At 37.1% G+C, this 15,182-nt stretch overlaps 2 protein-coding genes across 3 annotated transcripts in view; one reads left to right on the top strand and one right to left on the bottom strand.

Moving 5' to 3' along the window:
• Positions 1 to 15,182, bottom strand: part of B3GALNT1 (beta-1,3-N-acetylgalactosaminyltransferase 1 (Globoside blood group)) — a 29,974-nt gene that overhangs the window by 9,373 nt on the left and 5,419 nt on the right. The window contains exon 2 of one of the 2 annotated variants that reach the window (XR_001294400.2): positions 13,681 to 14,849. The exons of the other annotated variant lie outside the window; for it this stretch is intronic. The gene's annotated coding sequence lies outside the window, so the exon portion shown is untranslated. Of the gene's footprint in view, positions 1 to 13,680; positions 14,850 to 15,182 lie in introns of those variants that run through there. 2 annotated transcript variants of the gene reach the window in all.
• ARL14 (ADP ribosylation factor like GTPase 14) lies at positions 437 to 2,150 on the top strand. Its single transcript, XM_013955498.2, has one exon. The coding sequence runs from the start codon at positions 622 to 624 to the stop codon at positions 1,204 to 1,206; it is 585 nt and encodes a 194-aa protein (XP_013810952.1). The 5' UTR covers positions 437 to 621; the 3' UTR covers positions 1,207 to 2,150.

Raw genomic sequence — 15,182 nt, 5'->3', positions numbered from 1 at the left:
TGTTATCAAAGCATGCAGTAGTTACAGAATATCCTGGTTTGGCAGAGATTTGAGAGAATAGCCTGAATTTCATGAAAGTTCCCAGAAATTCCATGAAAGTTTGTGTTTATATTAGGTTTCTTTTCCAAAAAGGATGCTAATAGAGTAATATAAAGAGATTTCTCTCTGGGTACACACTGAAACAGGGGGAGAAAGCTAATGAGGGATTATGGAGTATAACCAGCCCACTGCTGGTTCAGCATACACAATTTTATAATAGATGAAGAATTCCTAAATTCTCGAGAAGGAGGATCATGTAACTCTGGTTCACTGTTCAAACACGCTCAAAGACTGTAACCTTTGGGCTCTGTGGCCAATCAGTACGTTACTCATAGTTGCTCCACCCACAGGCTTGGCACCTTCACAAATATCATTTGCTTTTTATCAAGTTGATAAAAGCCAGAATGTATTTGTACAGAGCTTTTATTTATTTTTCATAGCACAAGGCTGCTTCTTCCTCTTCCTTATGCTTTGTACTTCATCTCACAGAGGAAGAAAGAAGGCTTACTGACCAAAAATCGGCTTCACAGAAGACAGCGAATACCAACTTTAAAGGCTTTAATACAGGATCCCACAGCACAAATGGGCCTCCACAACACCAAAGACTCCAAAGTCAAACAAGGCAATATATTAATGTTAGGACTTGATTCTGCAGGAAAATCGACGCTATTGTACAAGTTAAAGTACAATGATGTTTTTCTAACAATTCCAACAATTGGCTTTAACGTTGATATGATTGAAACTGAGAAAGATTTTGGATTGACCTTTTGGGATGTTGGAGGACAACAAAAAATGAGGCGGCTTTGGTGCAATTTCTTGGAAAATGCAGATGGGCTTCTGTATGTTGTGGATAGCTCTGATAAGCAACGTCTGGAAGAATCGAAGAAAGAATTTGAACTCATTTTAAAGAATGAATTTATAAAAAATGTACCAGTAGTTTTGCTAGCAAACAAACAGGATTTGCCTGGAGCTTTGAATGCTGAGGAAGTAACCAGGAGATTCAATATGAAGAAGTACTGCAGTGACAGAAATTGGTATGTACAACCCTGTTGTGCCATCACAGGAGAAGGTTTGTCAGAAGCTCTCCAAAGACTAACTGTATTTGCAAAAAACCACAGGAGATCAAAGGATACTTCTACAATTTTTAAGCAAAATGAAAAACTTTAAGAATTTCTATCATCAAATTCTGGTGAATGTTAATCAACGTGTTGTTGTACAGACTAAATCTGAAAATGCTTGATTCTGGAGAAACTCTTTAAATAAATATTTATAAAGCACTTTTAAATTATATTGTTCTACCTGCATATGCTTCTGAGATACTATTCTGCAGTACTTTAATTATCAATAGTATACCTGGGATTATTCAACTCAGAAGTGTGGCAGCTGAATGATAAAAAAGGCAGAACTGAGCTTCTGAATTTTAGCAAGTGGAAACAAAATAGGTGAGCAGTGCTTAAAATGCTTAAGTATTTTGTCAAAAAGCACAATAGCCAAGATAAGAGGTTCATTCAGCAAGAAAAGCAAGGGATAAAATGTTGTTTCAATGTTGTTGTGCTCTGTGGATGTATTTCTCATGTAAAAATATAGTTATTTTAGAGCTTAAACTCTTAGTTATGTACCTGTGAACCTATGAATTTGAAATACTTGTTTCAAATGTACTGCAAATGTAAATGTACTGCATTTTAGAACCTCTTCCTCCATATCGATTTTCACAACCAGGAGCAAGTCTTCACCAAGCCACAGACAAAATTTAGTTCATGTGTTATTTGTAAGGTGTAGCTTTGATGTCACTCTGTTAAAGATTTTCATGTATCCCCTTCTTTGTTTCTTACTGCTGTTTGCTATCGTTAGCCACCAGCAGGACTATGGAAGCCAGCATGGGATCAATCCAGCAAAGTGCTGATCTCTGCTGCGCATGGGGAGGAGGAGGGGGAGCAGGCTGGTTGGGGAGTCTTTATCGATCTTGCTGGATTGTGTCCTGCATTTACTGAAGCCACCTGAGATCGTTACTGATAAATTTTCTTCTGATTAAATTTGACATAAAAAAGTGACAAAAAAATGGCTACTCCTGTTACTACAGTTTTTGGAAAAATTTCCAAATGAACCTTTCCATTCAGATTTCCTGATTCATTAAGGAGTGAATGAGTATTCTGAATGCCATTAAGGTAACAATAGATTGATAACTAGAAGACGACTAATTGAACAGTATCAACCATCAAAAACAGTTTAAATGTTAAGGCTAAAAAGTTAATAGAGCCTGCTCTTTCAAAAACCTGAGAAAAGAGACCATCTAATTACTGGCTATACACTCGCAGTAAATCCAGACCATTTATTTTTGCCTTCTTGAGCAATCTCGGCAGAGGTGGAATGCTCCTGTGGTTAGGATGCTTGCTTAGGTAGCTGTATTTTTTTTCCTTACACGCACCGCAATCTTTGACCATGGGCTAGTCACTGAATCACTCTGTGCCTCAGCAGTCCCTTGGCAAAAGGAGCTTCCCAGTTATGCTCACTGGAAAAGTTGTGGCACAGGTCAGCTTGTGTGCCTTCCTCTTGTGACAAAAGGTATATGCCGAGTAATTCACATGAGAAGCTTACGGGTAGTTCTTACTAATAAAAAGCAGGAATTTCAAGTTATAGAAGGGTGAAGCAGAAAGGAGAGCAGATATACGCTGTTGTTTCATGCATATATTATTCAAAGATGAAAAGTCATCAGGTGAATTTGCTGAAATAGTAAACAAAGGAGGGTTTCTCAACAGAAGTTATTTACACCGACAGTAAATACCGTGGGCTAGATCCTAAGTCATGTTGAGACTACATTTCTAAATGGAGAGCAAGTAGTCAGACTTGTCATTGCCCAGTCTGATGATTTAGAATTAATATAAAATAACATCATCTGTCCCAAAAAAGGTAAAAAAAATAGTCTGCAACAGACTGAGAAATGGGAACATTATTTTTCTAATCCTAATAATTCAATGTTAAATAATGTAGTATTTTAGAATAATACATTTATAAACATTTGCATGTGCATGTTACATATTTAATTCTCCCACTAGTTTAATCTAATCATGTATCTATTATAAATTTGAATCTAGTTCACTGGCCTCAGGACTTTCTCAGGGAGAAATACTCCTTGAGAGATTTAATGAGAATGCACCAGGGTCTCTAATTAGACAAGAAGCAAGTTTTGAAGGGAGAAATAATATATTATAATAGACTAGCTAATAGAGCTAAAAAAGTGAATAAGCTTTCAGGCACACAGTCCCTTCTTCAGGTTATCAAATTAGATGAAATGATACTGATATTGATTTGAAGAAAATCTTTTCCATTATACTTTGAAGAAAGTAAAATTATTCCCTTCACTTTGCAGAATATCATGTATTAAATATTGGGTTTTCTATGAGCTTGGTGTCCAAAAGAAGCGACACTTTGGCCATGTCATCTGTCCACCTAGACCCCTACTTTTTTTAATAACTTTTAAGCCTTAAATATTAATCAATTTGGACAGAGAGGAGGATTCTCAAAGGAATTACATGCCTAAAAGTTTAATTAAGAAAAGCAGTGAGACAGAGAAAGGTGACCATACTGGTGCCCCCATTGAAGGAAAGGCTGATAAGGTACAAGAGACATCCCCTGGGAGATAAATGTTCCATTTTAGTCAAAAGAAAGCCAACAAGAGGACATAAATCCAGAGAACCCAGACTTAATTAGTTCTGCTGCTGCTGGAGTTAGTTGTTTTTTTCTGTATTTTATGAATAAATAGCTTAGTTGGAGGCTTCTTTAGGATGAGGAGTTAGTGGACAGAGAATTCACTGTTACAAAACTTCCTCTCCTCTTCTTCTGCACTTGGAGCAAAGCACCTCCCTGAGCACTCACCACGTTTTGTGAAGGGGCCCCGAAAGGTGTGTTATGCAGGTAGGAAGATGCAGAGAAAGCGGGACTTCTGGCCGCATTCGGCGAGAACATAGAGCAGAGCATCCCCATGGCAGCTCTGCAGCAGGCCCACAGCCACACAGGGGTTCCCTTTGAAGGAAGGTCAGTTGTCAGAGGCGCTGGTAGGCAGCACGGTCCCCTGTGCACCTGCCGCAGCCTCTGTGCCTTGGCCCTCATGCTCATCCCAGGGCACTGTTCAGTCCCTACTGGAAGCCTAGAAATTGTCTGACATCCGATCCCATCGTATATTACATGTTAAAATCATAGGAAGGAAGTTAAAAAGGCATTTTACAACTTAATCCTCTGTGGAGAGATTTAGATCTTTTGACTTCTTGAACAATATAATGAGCAGAATTGTCTTTATGTTTCTGATCATAACAAAGTGGAATTTTACTTGAGCTAAAACTACAATCCATAGTATTGAAAGCATCATTTATTCCTGGACAACTTCATATTGCATGGTTTCGTGGCTGATAAAATTAGAGCTAAGCTCTGAGAGAACTTACACAGACAGCTTACTAAAAACAGTTTTAGGATTTTTGAAGGGTTCAGGGTGCTTTGAGAAAGAGAGAAATCAGAATATGAAGAGTGCTGCCTTCCTCAGCAGTGGAACCAACGTTAGAGTGGCAAGGCCTTCAATCTGACTGACAGAGCAGCAGATGGGGTGGTCTATGAGTTGAAGAGTTTGCAGAGGATGAAAGGAAGGCTTTAAAGAGTTTGGAGCACTAGTCAGCTGCCTATGTGGCTTTGGTTTTGGAGCTTCTTTCACTAGCTTTCCTAACAAATCACACCTCAATCACAAACTCATAACCTAGTGTTTCTTGCACTTCCTATTCATGCATATTGGCAGTCTTGTGCAACCGCAATAAAAGTTGTAAAATCACTGTAGCTAAACTGTATGAGTCCTTCAGTGTCTGCTAATATTTCTCACACATGGTTGGCTGCGCCTGTTCATTTCTGCTGACAGAACAGTCATCCATGTAGAAATACATGGCATATATCTGAGATTGTGAAATACAGAAAGAGCAGGATCTGTGATTTGTGAGGCATGTTGTATCCTGTCCCCACTTGAGGCTATCCACTGGGACATGTTTGGGTGGGACAATTTAAAAGTTGACAAATCTGGAGTATGGGATTTGTCTTTTTGATCATTCACTGATAAGATTATTGCAGCACAAGATCAAGATGAGCTTTCTCAGTTTTGAAATAGCCGTCATGGAGCTAATAAGAATTCCAATATATAAACCAAACAGGATTAAGGCTGTTTTAAGGGAAGGCGGGGAGCAGTGCAAGAATCCATTGCAAATTTGGACAGTTAACACTCCATCCTTCTCTTTGGAGACAACTCTCTCAGTAATTGAATACTCTGTAGAATCAAATAAAAATGAAGGAACATATTCCTTAGGTATTCCTGAGTGTAAGGAATGCAGGGCAAAGCTTTTACAACATCACATAATGCAAGTTTTTACAGCTGTGTGAATTACTCAAAGTGTCTCTGCTGCCACCTCCTCCTCCTTTCTGACAAATTAGCTGAAACAACTAAAGGAAGGATTTGTCTATTTAAAACATAATTTCTAAGCCCAGTACACAGAAAGACAGCATTTTGAAGCACCGTCTGCATATAAAATTGTTTTAAACAGGCTTTCTTGGCAAAGTACATCACCCATGCCGACTTCTGTGCTGCAACAATTAGACTTCTTACATTTAAAATTAGCTCAAGTATTGCTATTCTACACTGTGGTCTGAAGCACAGACATACGGATTCTAGATATATATTTCATCAGATCACAAAGTCTAGACTAGTTAAGTCTCTGTAATTCAGGTTGTAAACTCTTGAGAGTGGAGACCCTATGTATAAAACACCTATCACACTGCAGGTACTATTTGCAAATATGTACTCATAAAACAGTAAGACGACTGAAAACACTTCTTACTTGAATGTATATAATTTCAACAAATTGTGCATTATCTTGTGCATCAGTTTCTACAATAATCTGCTTCTTAGCTGTGATAAATATTTTTGTAGCGCTCACACTGGTCCACAGTGTATCTGCAGTGTAATTTCACATTGTGCAACATCTAATGCTAAGTCAGGTTGTCACCAGGAGACACCTCCCCAAACCCTTTGTCTCCCCTGTGTCCCCCACACCCCCCGGTTACATATTTGCAGTTGTGTGTCTCTGCACAGCAAAGTTGTTCTCACTTTCCCTGTCCTTCACTGATTGTCAAAATGGTGATGCCAGTTTCCATGGTCTTTTTTATTAGATTTTCATCGAGTGTTTTTGTACTTGTTTTCCTGCTGCTCTTTATACCTGGAAGCAATTGTCCACAAACATTTGCAAAATCATTTGTTTTCTCTCAGATCCTTCCTTAAAGCACTCCTTTCCCATGATGTATGCAAAAATCCTGACTACAGTTGTTACATGCTGTTATATGTTTTATGATGAGGCCCTGACTAGAAAGTATTCTTTTATTATTTCCTTGTACTCTCCTTTTTTATTCATCTGCTGCCTTTCAGCCTTAGACTGTGCCTTCTCTGGTGCAAAGATCATCTTTTTATTCTCTGCTTTTTATACTGCCTAACTGATGAGAAGGTTTTCTAGACATTATACTACTGCTATAAGTAACCCAAATCTCATAGAATATCTGCTAAAATAAGTAATTTTGTGATCTTAAATAAATCATTTAGTTCTGAAACCTTTGCCTTGTTTGTTCTTTCTTTTTAGAAAATATACCTGGGGACCACAGCAACTATCTCATTGATTTAGAGAAAGGCTAATCTCCCTAACAATTGTCCTTGACTGTTAAAGGGTAACTGTGCCTTAATCAATAGTTTGCAGTTACTTTATCTAGAGCATACACATTAATCACTGAAGAATGTTAGTCTCTCAACATTTTCTTAACTGATTCATAATTCTGAAAAGGTCTAATTTTGTTTAGGGCCATCATAAATTTATGCAACAGTCCCTTATTTCATTTTGATACGAGAAAACATGTATTGCATTTCGTAAACAAATTAATGTTAGGCTCCTCATCTTTGTAAAAGTCTGTCAGATCTCATGCCCAGGATACACAGCCAAGTGGATTTTAGTAAGACAACGTACCCTTAAAGACAATGTTATACAAATAACTGACCGAGTCCTCACAGTAATTTTAAACAATATTAATCCCAAGTGAGTATGAATAATTAAAAATATGTAACATTTTATTAAAATTAAATATTATGGAAATAAAATACAGTAGTTAAAATTGTAAAAAAAAACAAAAGCTCTTCCATTTAATCTGCATAAGAAAAAATTTATATTTCTTAGATATCACCTACTTAGGGCTATAAACTAAGCCTTTACTTCTTGAAAATTAAGATTTTCCAAGGAACCATTAGGTTCACTGAACATTTAAAATAATTTATTCTCTACACTAATGGGTAAGGAGGTATACACTTTTCTTTCTCATGTGGTACTAAAAAGCCCCCATCGAGTATTATGGAAAACCCAAACCAAACACTGAAAATCCTTATCTAAACGTAATAATATCATTAAAAAAAACTTGTATACATTTTAGTATTTCAGCACTGAGACATCTTGTGGCATATTAGACATATTGCAGTTAATAAAAAGGAAACTATCTGGTTGTAAATTTGAATAGCAACATGAGCTTGAGATCTCTCTGTTTTGAGAGGTTTAAACCACCTGGCTAAAAATCTTGTACGCTACTTGTTCAACAAAAAAAAAGGCTAATTACAACATTTATGAGACTTATTTTCAGGTATTAAGTATTTGTAAACCTGGTAGTAACAATTTGTTAAATTCAAATTTCTGCACTGCAGAAAATATTCCCATTTGTTTTCATTCCACATTAGGATGAGTATTTCAAAATTACAGCATTTTGTGGAACAGAAACTTCAAAATGTTTTAATTGGAATTCAAAGTTTCAATGATGCTTACAATTAAACCCCTCAGCTTTCCAAAATCTAATCGTTTAATCCCCATTTACTTAACTAAACCAAATGCCTTATTCTAAATCATTTAAGTGTTCAGTGGATAGAGCACAGGTCTGGGGCTTGGGAAACCTGGCACCTATTCCCAGCTTTGCAACTACCCTTTGTTATGACCTTGAGTAACTCATACTCTCCCTGCCTCAGTTTCCCCATCTGTAGAGCAGGGATAATGGCATTGGCTTTTTTATGAATTGTTTTGAATTCCACTGCAAAAAGGGCTGAATAAAAGATAAGTAGCGTTATGACTCATAGTGGCAATATTCTGTTTTGTGGTAGCTGTCGTACTCAGGCCTCCATTCTCTCTTTAGTGCAATTATCTTGGCTGGGTTATAAATTCCTTAAATCATATGACTCCAGCACACTCTTAAGAGCAAAATATGTCCTGCATTATGGGAGATGTAGTCCTGCAAGGAAATCAGCCCATAACAGTGACTAATGCCTGGGCTGATGTTTCTTTAAGGAATTGTGTCTCAACAGAGAAATGCACTTTGATGTTTTATTTATCTGATCCAAACTAATGCTGTTTGGAGTACCTTAAAATGTAAATATGTTAATTCAACTTGAACATCTATGCAATGGAATATTCAAAAAAAATTTTTTTGAGGAAAGATTTCCCAAAAGAGCAAATTATTTTGAAGAAATTACTTCTGACATTTTTTTCTGATGGAAACTTAAATCCTATCTTGTTCATTGGTACTTCAGCCTTCGATTAAAGAAAAAAGGAAAGAGAAAAAATTTTTCTAGTTGATCCATAGCTGAATCAGTATTTGTAGCTCCTCTGCCAAATTTTTTTTAGCCAATATATACAAATAGTATCACATCTTGAAGAAGTTCCTTACTGTGACGAAGGTACCACAGCAGTACAGCCTCTGACCTTCGCTTTTTCTTTTTTGAATCATCTCAGCCTTTCCCAGCACAGCCAACCCACTGTGCGACTGACCTGCGGAAAGCTCAGGGCCTTCCCTCGGCAGCTTTGCACCCTTCTGCCCAAGCTGGGGGGCAGCATTTCCCCTTGCTCTCGTGCTCTTGCCCACCCTTGTGCTGTCACACTCTTGGCCTTGCACCTCATCGCTGTACTGATGTTATGGTGGGTTCTCACAGGAAGCTATTGCCACCAGCATTGGACTCACTCCTTCTTTCCCCCCTTTTCCTACCTCTTGGTTGTAGCCTTTAGTTTGTACTAGGGGAAAACACAACAGAAAATAGTCATTTAAACATGCAGTAAGCACTACCCAATAATTTGCATGCCCAATCTTAACAAACAATTAGTGTGCAACACATGACCCTAATTAAAGTGTGTTCCAGTCAGCAGCGCCAAGAGCATCATAAGGAGGAACAATCAATAGGGGGTTGAGCGGATCCAGACAAACACTATATAACTACTCTAGGAAAGGTACTGGGGGGACACATGTGCAGCCCTGGAGAAGAGCCCAGAGGAAGATGCTTGTCTGGGGGCCTTCTTGCTTCTCTTCCTGGCTGGCCACTGGGAGAGGTTTCCCCTTCTCTTCTCCTTCTCTCTTGCCTTTTGTTTTTTATATTTCCCCCAAAGTAATTTTTGCCATTAGAGTACAATGTATGTCATCAGCTATGGACTCAATGAATAAATCTTGGTGCATGTAAGCCTGTCTCAGCATCCTCTGAGCAACACATCAGACTGCAAGGAAGATTTACATCACCTTTCTACTTCCAAGATTATGGCAAGCATTAATTTCATAGCACTCAAATGTATTATACTGCAAAAAATATTCTGTTGGTCATTACAGCATTCAGGATTGCCAGACTACAATTCTGCCAGTCTATTCTCCCTCCGCAGTTTGACTTCCTCCACTCCCTTCTCCATTGCAGAGGTGTTATTCTCCTGCAGGAACACTACACAATTCTATAATATGCACCTCACAGAACTCAAAATATCAGGATGGGAAAAGGACAGCAGTTACTCTGCAGGTTATTAGATTAAATCCTTATTATGTGCTTTTAAATTGGAATTTCCCTTAATCTTAAAATGAGTTTTCACACTGAAGCATGCAGTGATTTATAAGAATCCTGAATCATAGTTTATAACTAAAAGGAGACTTTAATATAAAATAATGAACATTAAAAGAAAAAAGCTGATCTAGGTGAATCTTGCATTTCAGTCCCAAACATCTTAAAAGGCCATTTACCCCAGATGGTAATGTCCGAAAAAAGAACAGCTATGCAAAAGCAGAAACTATTTTTTCTGTAGTTCTGTGTTCTTTCTTGCTCTTACTCAATTTACCCCCTAATAAGCATTTTCTCTCTAACATTTTTTCTGCATTTACTTTATCCTACAGTAAAATCATAATCTGGTGTGTGTGAAAGATGCTGTGGTCCATTGCCAAAGACGTAATCACTTTATGTGGTATGTTCAATATTTAACTTCCACGTAGAATCAATGGACAAAAAGGGGAATACTATTTAACAGAGAGAAGGACACAAGTGATGAGCAATCAAGTCTAGAAAATTGAAGAGCATCTCCCAAACTCCCTGTGGTCAATGAGAGCAGAAGGAACTACACCCACTAGATCAGCCTAAAATTTGATTATACACTTTTAATTTATAGTGTTCTGATTCTGGTCAAAATTATTTTTCCTAATAAAAAATAGCAATGAAAATTATACAAAATACTAGAATAAATATTTTAAATTTTACCCTGGATTTATTTAACTTTTATGCATTAAAATACTAGTACAATTCTAGGGGTAGCTTACAGAAGATCTGCCTTCAGAAAAGTGTTGCTTTCCTGAGGTTACTAAATATTAAACATTTTCCAATATGCTTGTGTAGCTTAAGGTTTGCCCAAGAGCCTCCTTTTTAGTAATTCTCTTTAGGAAATGATACTTTCTGTATCATTCTTTTGTACCCTTTCCTAATAATTTTCAACCTGTGAGTCAACATCAATAAAATCTGACAAAGGTATATAGTTCTTGAAGTTACTAAGACTCCAGATACAATTTCAGGAAAATTACATGGCCATTATTCCCCCTCTCCCCCGAAAGACAAGCTGAAACACGAATATTCCCCTGTATCAGACATCAGAAAATCAATGAGAACTCCGTCACAAATCTTTAGAAGAGTAGACCTCCTTAGGCCTGCCGCTAAGAAGCGCTCACTTTCTTCATTACAATATAACAAAGAGATATGCATAGTTACTGTATTTCACCTCTCAATCTCAATCTTTCAGCCTTTTGAAAACCTTTATTCAGTTATGCATTTTAGTTTCCTTGTAAAATTAGCCTGAAACATAGCATTGACAATAGCAATCTGCATCTGGACATTTACATTTTTGTTGCATAAAAGATGTACCTTGAATTTGATGCCATTTTATATGTAAATTCTGTTCACTGGCAGTGTTAATAGCCAGAAATAAGATACCTTAAATTTTAGATGTTCCCCTAAGTCTCTAGCTTTGTGATCCAATTAGTGTTTCTCCATATGATTTGAAACTCGTATTACCTAATACTTCACACTAGCATTTAATTATCTAAGCATATTATATATATTAATTTTTAAAATACAGCTCTGAGGATCATTCTTGCATTTGAAAGGCTAAGGAACTAAGGAAAAGAGGGCAAGTGTCGGACTTCCCCTTGCTGCAGACAGACAGTGTTCAAGCAGAACAGAATTCTGAATATTCCAGTTCCCAGTCTTCCCAGTCCTATCATCAGACTACTAAGTTTTCCTTTCCATCTAAAAACATTATGGACCTCACCTAAGAACAAGCTAGAATCAGAGAAAACTGTTTGCAACAGAAAAGCTTTTTTTTCCCCCTGTGTTTCCATCAATGAAGCTACCAGAGGATGACTTTGTTCCAGGGGCTTCTTAAGAAGGAATTTTTTTTTTGGCATGGAACAATATATTCCTGAATCTTGCCCGGAACACTGAAATGGTTCATTTCATCAGCTATGTCCTCACTTTTCATCTCAAATGAAATGTTCTTTTCTGGTATTTAATAGGAATCTGTCCTACTTGAAGGGTAGAGCGGTTAATACAAAAACATAAAAGTGCATCCCTGCAACCTGCTAATCCCTATTCTTGGGCTATTTGTAGCTGATGGAGTTTGTGATCAACTCAAGCTCTTGTACTGAGAAACTTGTTTGGCAAGGGTCATTTCATCATCATTAAGTTTGTCTTCAAATGGTCTGATCTAATGCATTAAAAACAATGTATATAGGCTGAACTGCAGAAAAAATCACCAATGTAAATTAAGAACAATTATTATTATATAATATAATTATTATTAAGAACAATTAGGTTATATTAAATAAAAAGTTATATTAAATCAGAATAACTGAGGTCAGAGCTAGGCTCATGTACTAACTCAGAAATAGCTTTGAAACTGCGATCATAAATTTTAACACGACTGCCTGCTGCTCAGTGCTTGCAGTCATGTGGGAGTCCTAAGTTTATTTTCTAATCACAGGAGCAGATGTTCAGCTGATGTGAATCAGCAAACCGGCACTGAAGTCGGAGGAACTACCTTTAATTCGCACCATCTGTGGATCTGTTTTGCAGTCTCTCCTTTTGAAGAAAGAATACTGTGCATTATCTTATAACTAATCACACAGTAGCTTCCATAAAATGAAAAGACAAAATATCTAGAGCTCTTTAACTAAAACAACACTGCTCATGATGAAGTGTTTCAAATTCAAACAGGCAATGTGGGGGGAGATCCTCAAGGCATCTATAATACTTAGGGCCTAAATAAGAACAGGAAAGAAAGCCTGGTAAGGGCCAGTGCTAAATGAGTGAGTGCAATAAAACTAAATTAGCATAGTGACATCACCAGGCCTTTGGCTTTATTAACATCTGATACGAGCCTGCACTGAGACTAAGTTCAAGAACATCTCTCCGTAATTTCAGTCTTGTACAACATGATTGAAGTGTTATAAATAGAAATGTGTTGAATCCCACTAAGTTTTGGACATTTTAGGATACTTGTAGCTATTTTTTTTTCCAGTTATGTGCAGCTCATTACTTAGCGACTATGTTGCAGTTCATTACTAGCAACTACATTGCTAGAAAGTGACTTTTTTTTGAGCACCACTAAGTACAAAAACATAAATACATAAATACCAAAAGGTATTTCTAAACACAAAAAAAGCTAAAATAAAGTGTAACCAAGAGTTCTAAATCCTAGTTATAAACTGGACACTGGAAAATAAAGGGGACACACAGAGGAAACTCTACACCTTTTGAATACAGCAGAAGTGATCTATACAGTGTTCCACTCACAACAGAACAACCCTCCTGTGAGAGTGAAGATCTAAGAGCAGCAGCTACTTGCAGAAAACAGCCTAAAAGTTATTTCTGCTCAAACACTACAGCAGTATCTACTATTGGTTATTTGGGATATATTGTCTTTCAGGGCAGGGTAAATTGTTTTCCTCTCAGCCTGACCATGGAACAGTAGAAAAATGTCTTCCTAGGGTAATCATAAGGCCTGTGATGAACAAGGCAGCAGTAGTTAAATTTCAAAACTTTAAACTATGGTACTACACACCTTTTGTAATTAAAAGTTTGTGGTCCAAGTCCATCCCTACTGTCACCCAAAGAACTTCAGCCAACTTCCATCAAAAAGTAACTTTAAAACAATAGTTTAGGGTAACAATTTGAAAAACAAGTTGAAAAATTAGCAGAAATAATTGCATATCAATTTTTTTCAAATGAGAAGGGAAGCAGGACAGAAGGCGGGATGTAATTTAAGATTTAATAATTTTTCCAAGATAACAGTATTAACAATTCTTTCTAGCTCATAAGGGATGACATGAATCCACCAGATGCATCTTCAATGCACAGTCCATCATGCTCCTGTTTTCAAATGCCTATAGGCAACAATAAAACTAAAGGAAATGTCAGCAATGATGACAGCAACTCTAGTGGATTTGTTGTAGTTGCTTCAAATACCTGACATGTAGCCTTTTATTGCAAAGTGGCCTACAACTAGGCAAAGAAAATTTGAGCAACTAGTTAAGAATCAGCTAACAAAGCAACAGCTCAAGAAAGAATGCCAACTTTGCGTAAGTATTTTCTAAGAGAGACAAAATTATGATCTGGCTCAAACAGTTCAAATAGGTAAAATAAGCAAACAGCAGAAGAGAGAATTGAGAGGCTCAGGCAAAAGCAAGCACTGTACTAAAAGGCAACATCCTGGAGGCAGTAACTGCTTAACGGCAGCTCCAAAAAAATGGTTCTAACACACTGACGTAAGAGGAGGCAAAATGGGAAAGTGGCATTCAGAGAGTAAAAATCAATTTTGTTCCTATATTTAACCTTAAAAAATTCTGCTGTATATTGCAAAAGTATGATCTAAGTTAGCTCCCCTGAAACCAGCCCGTGGTTGTCGTTGCTTCAATGACGGAAGCCTGAAATGCGAGCGTGGCATTTGCCGCTCATGACCTACTGCTGTACGGTATGGCGTTTGAACTGGCTCATGCCGAGGGTTCTGTGCTGACTTGCCCCTGCTGCCCTCTCATTCAGCAGAGAAACTCTATGAACATCTCCAGCTCTTTCTAGAAGGGGCTTTTTATACTAAAGAGTTACAGCAGAACACTTTGAAGAAAAGTGAAAACAAGTGCGCAAAAACTTGAGCTGCTTGATGGAGCCCAAGAAAGCCATGGTGCTTTTTATTTGAATTTGTCCTTATCTTATGTAGTATGCTTTCTGTAATTATGTTCTTTTTCAAGTAAAGTCCCTGTTCTGTAAAGCTTGATCTTGTGCATTTGCTATTTGCTTGTGTTGTTTTTGTATGTCTTTTTTAACTGGAGTGTTATTCACGGCTCATCCCAGTTTAAGTTTAGGTATTATTTGATATGTCTGTTTCAGTGTCCAGCAAGTGCAGTTGAATTCCAGACTTGGAGACGCTCTGTGTAAAATGAAAACAAATAGCTGTGTTTGCATACCAGATGAAAGATTATTATAAAATATCCTACCAACAGTCCAGTGGTCCACTTTTTTTGTTAATACTAGCTATTTCATTTTGAGTCTGAAAGGGCGGATAAACTCCGGGATTAATGAGAATTTTTCTATGTGCAGCACAAATCTTCTCAGCTTTATACAATATATACATTTTTTATACTAGGGAGATAGGTTTACTAGGTATGAAAAAGCATTCTCAGTTAACTCATTTCACATAAATGAATATTTAGAGGAAAATATATTACTAAAAGATTTCAATTCAATCCACATAATTACTTAA

The sequence above is a fragment of the Apteryx mantelli genome, chromosome 9 (genome assembly GCF_036417845.1).
Source record: "Apteryx mantelli isolate bAptMan1 chromosome 9, bAptMan1.hap1, whole genome shotgun sequence".
Lineage (NCBI taxonomy): Eukaryota > Metazoa > Chordata > Aves > Apterygiformes > Apterygidae > Apteryx > Apteryx mantelli.
This window is presented reverse-complemented; position numbering and strand designations above follow the sequence as displayed.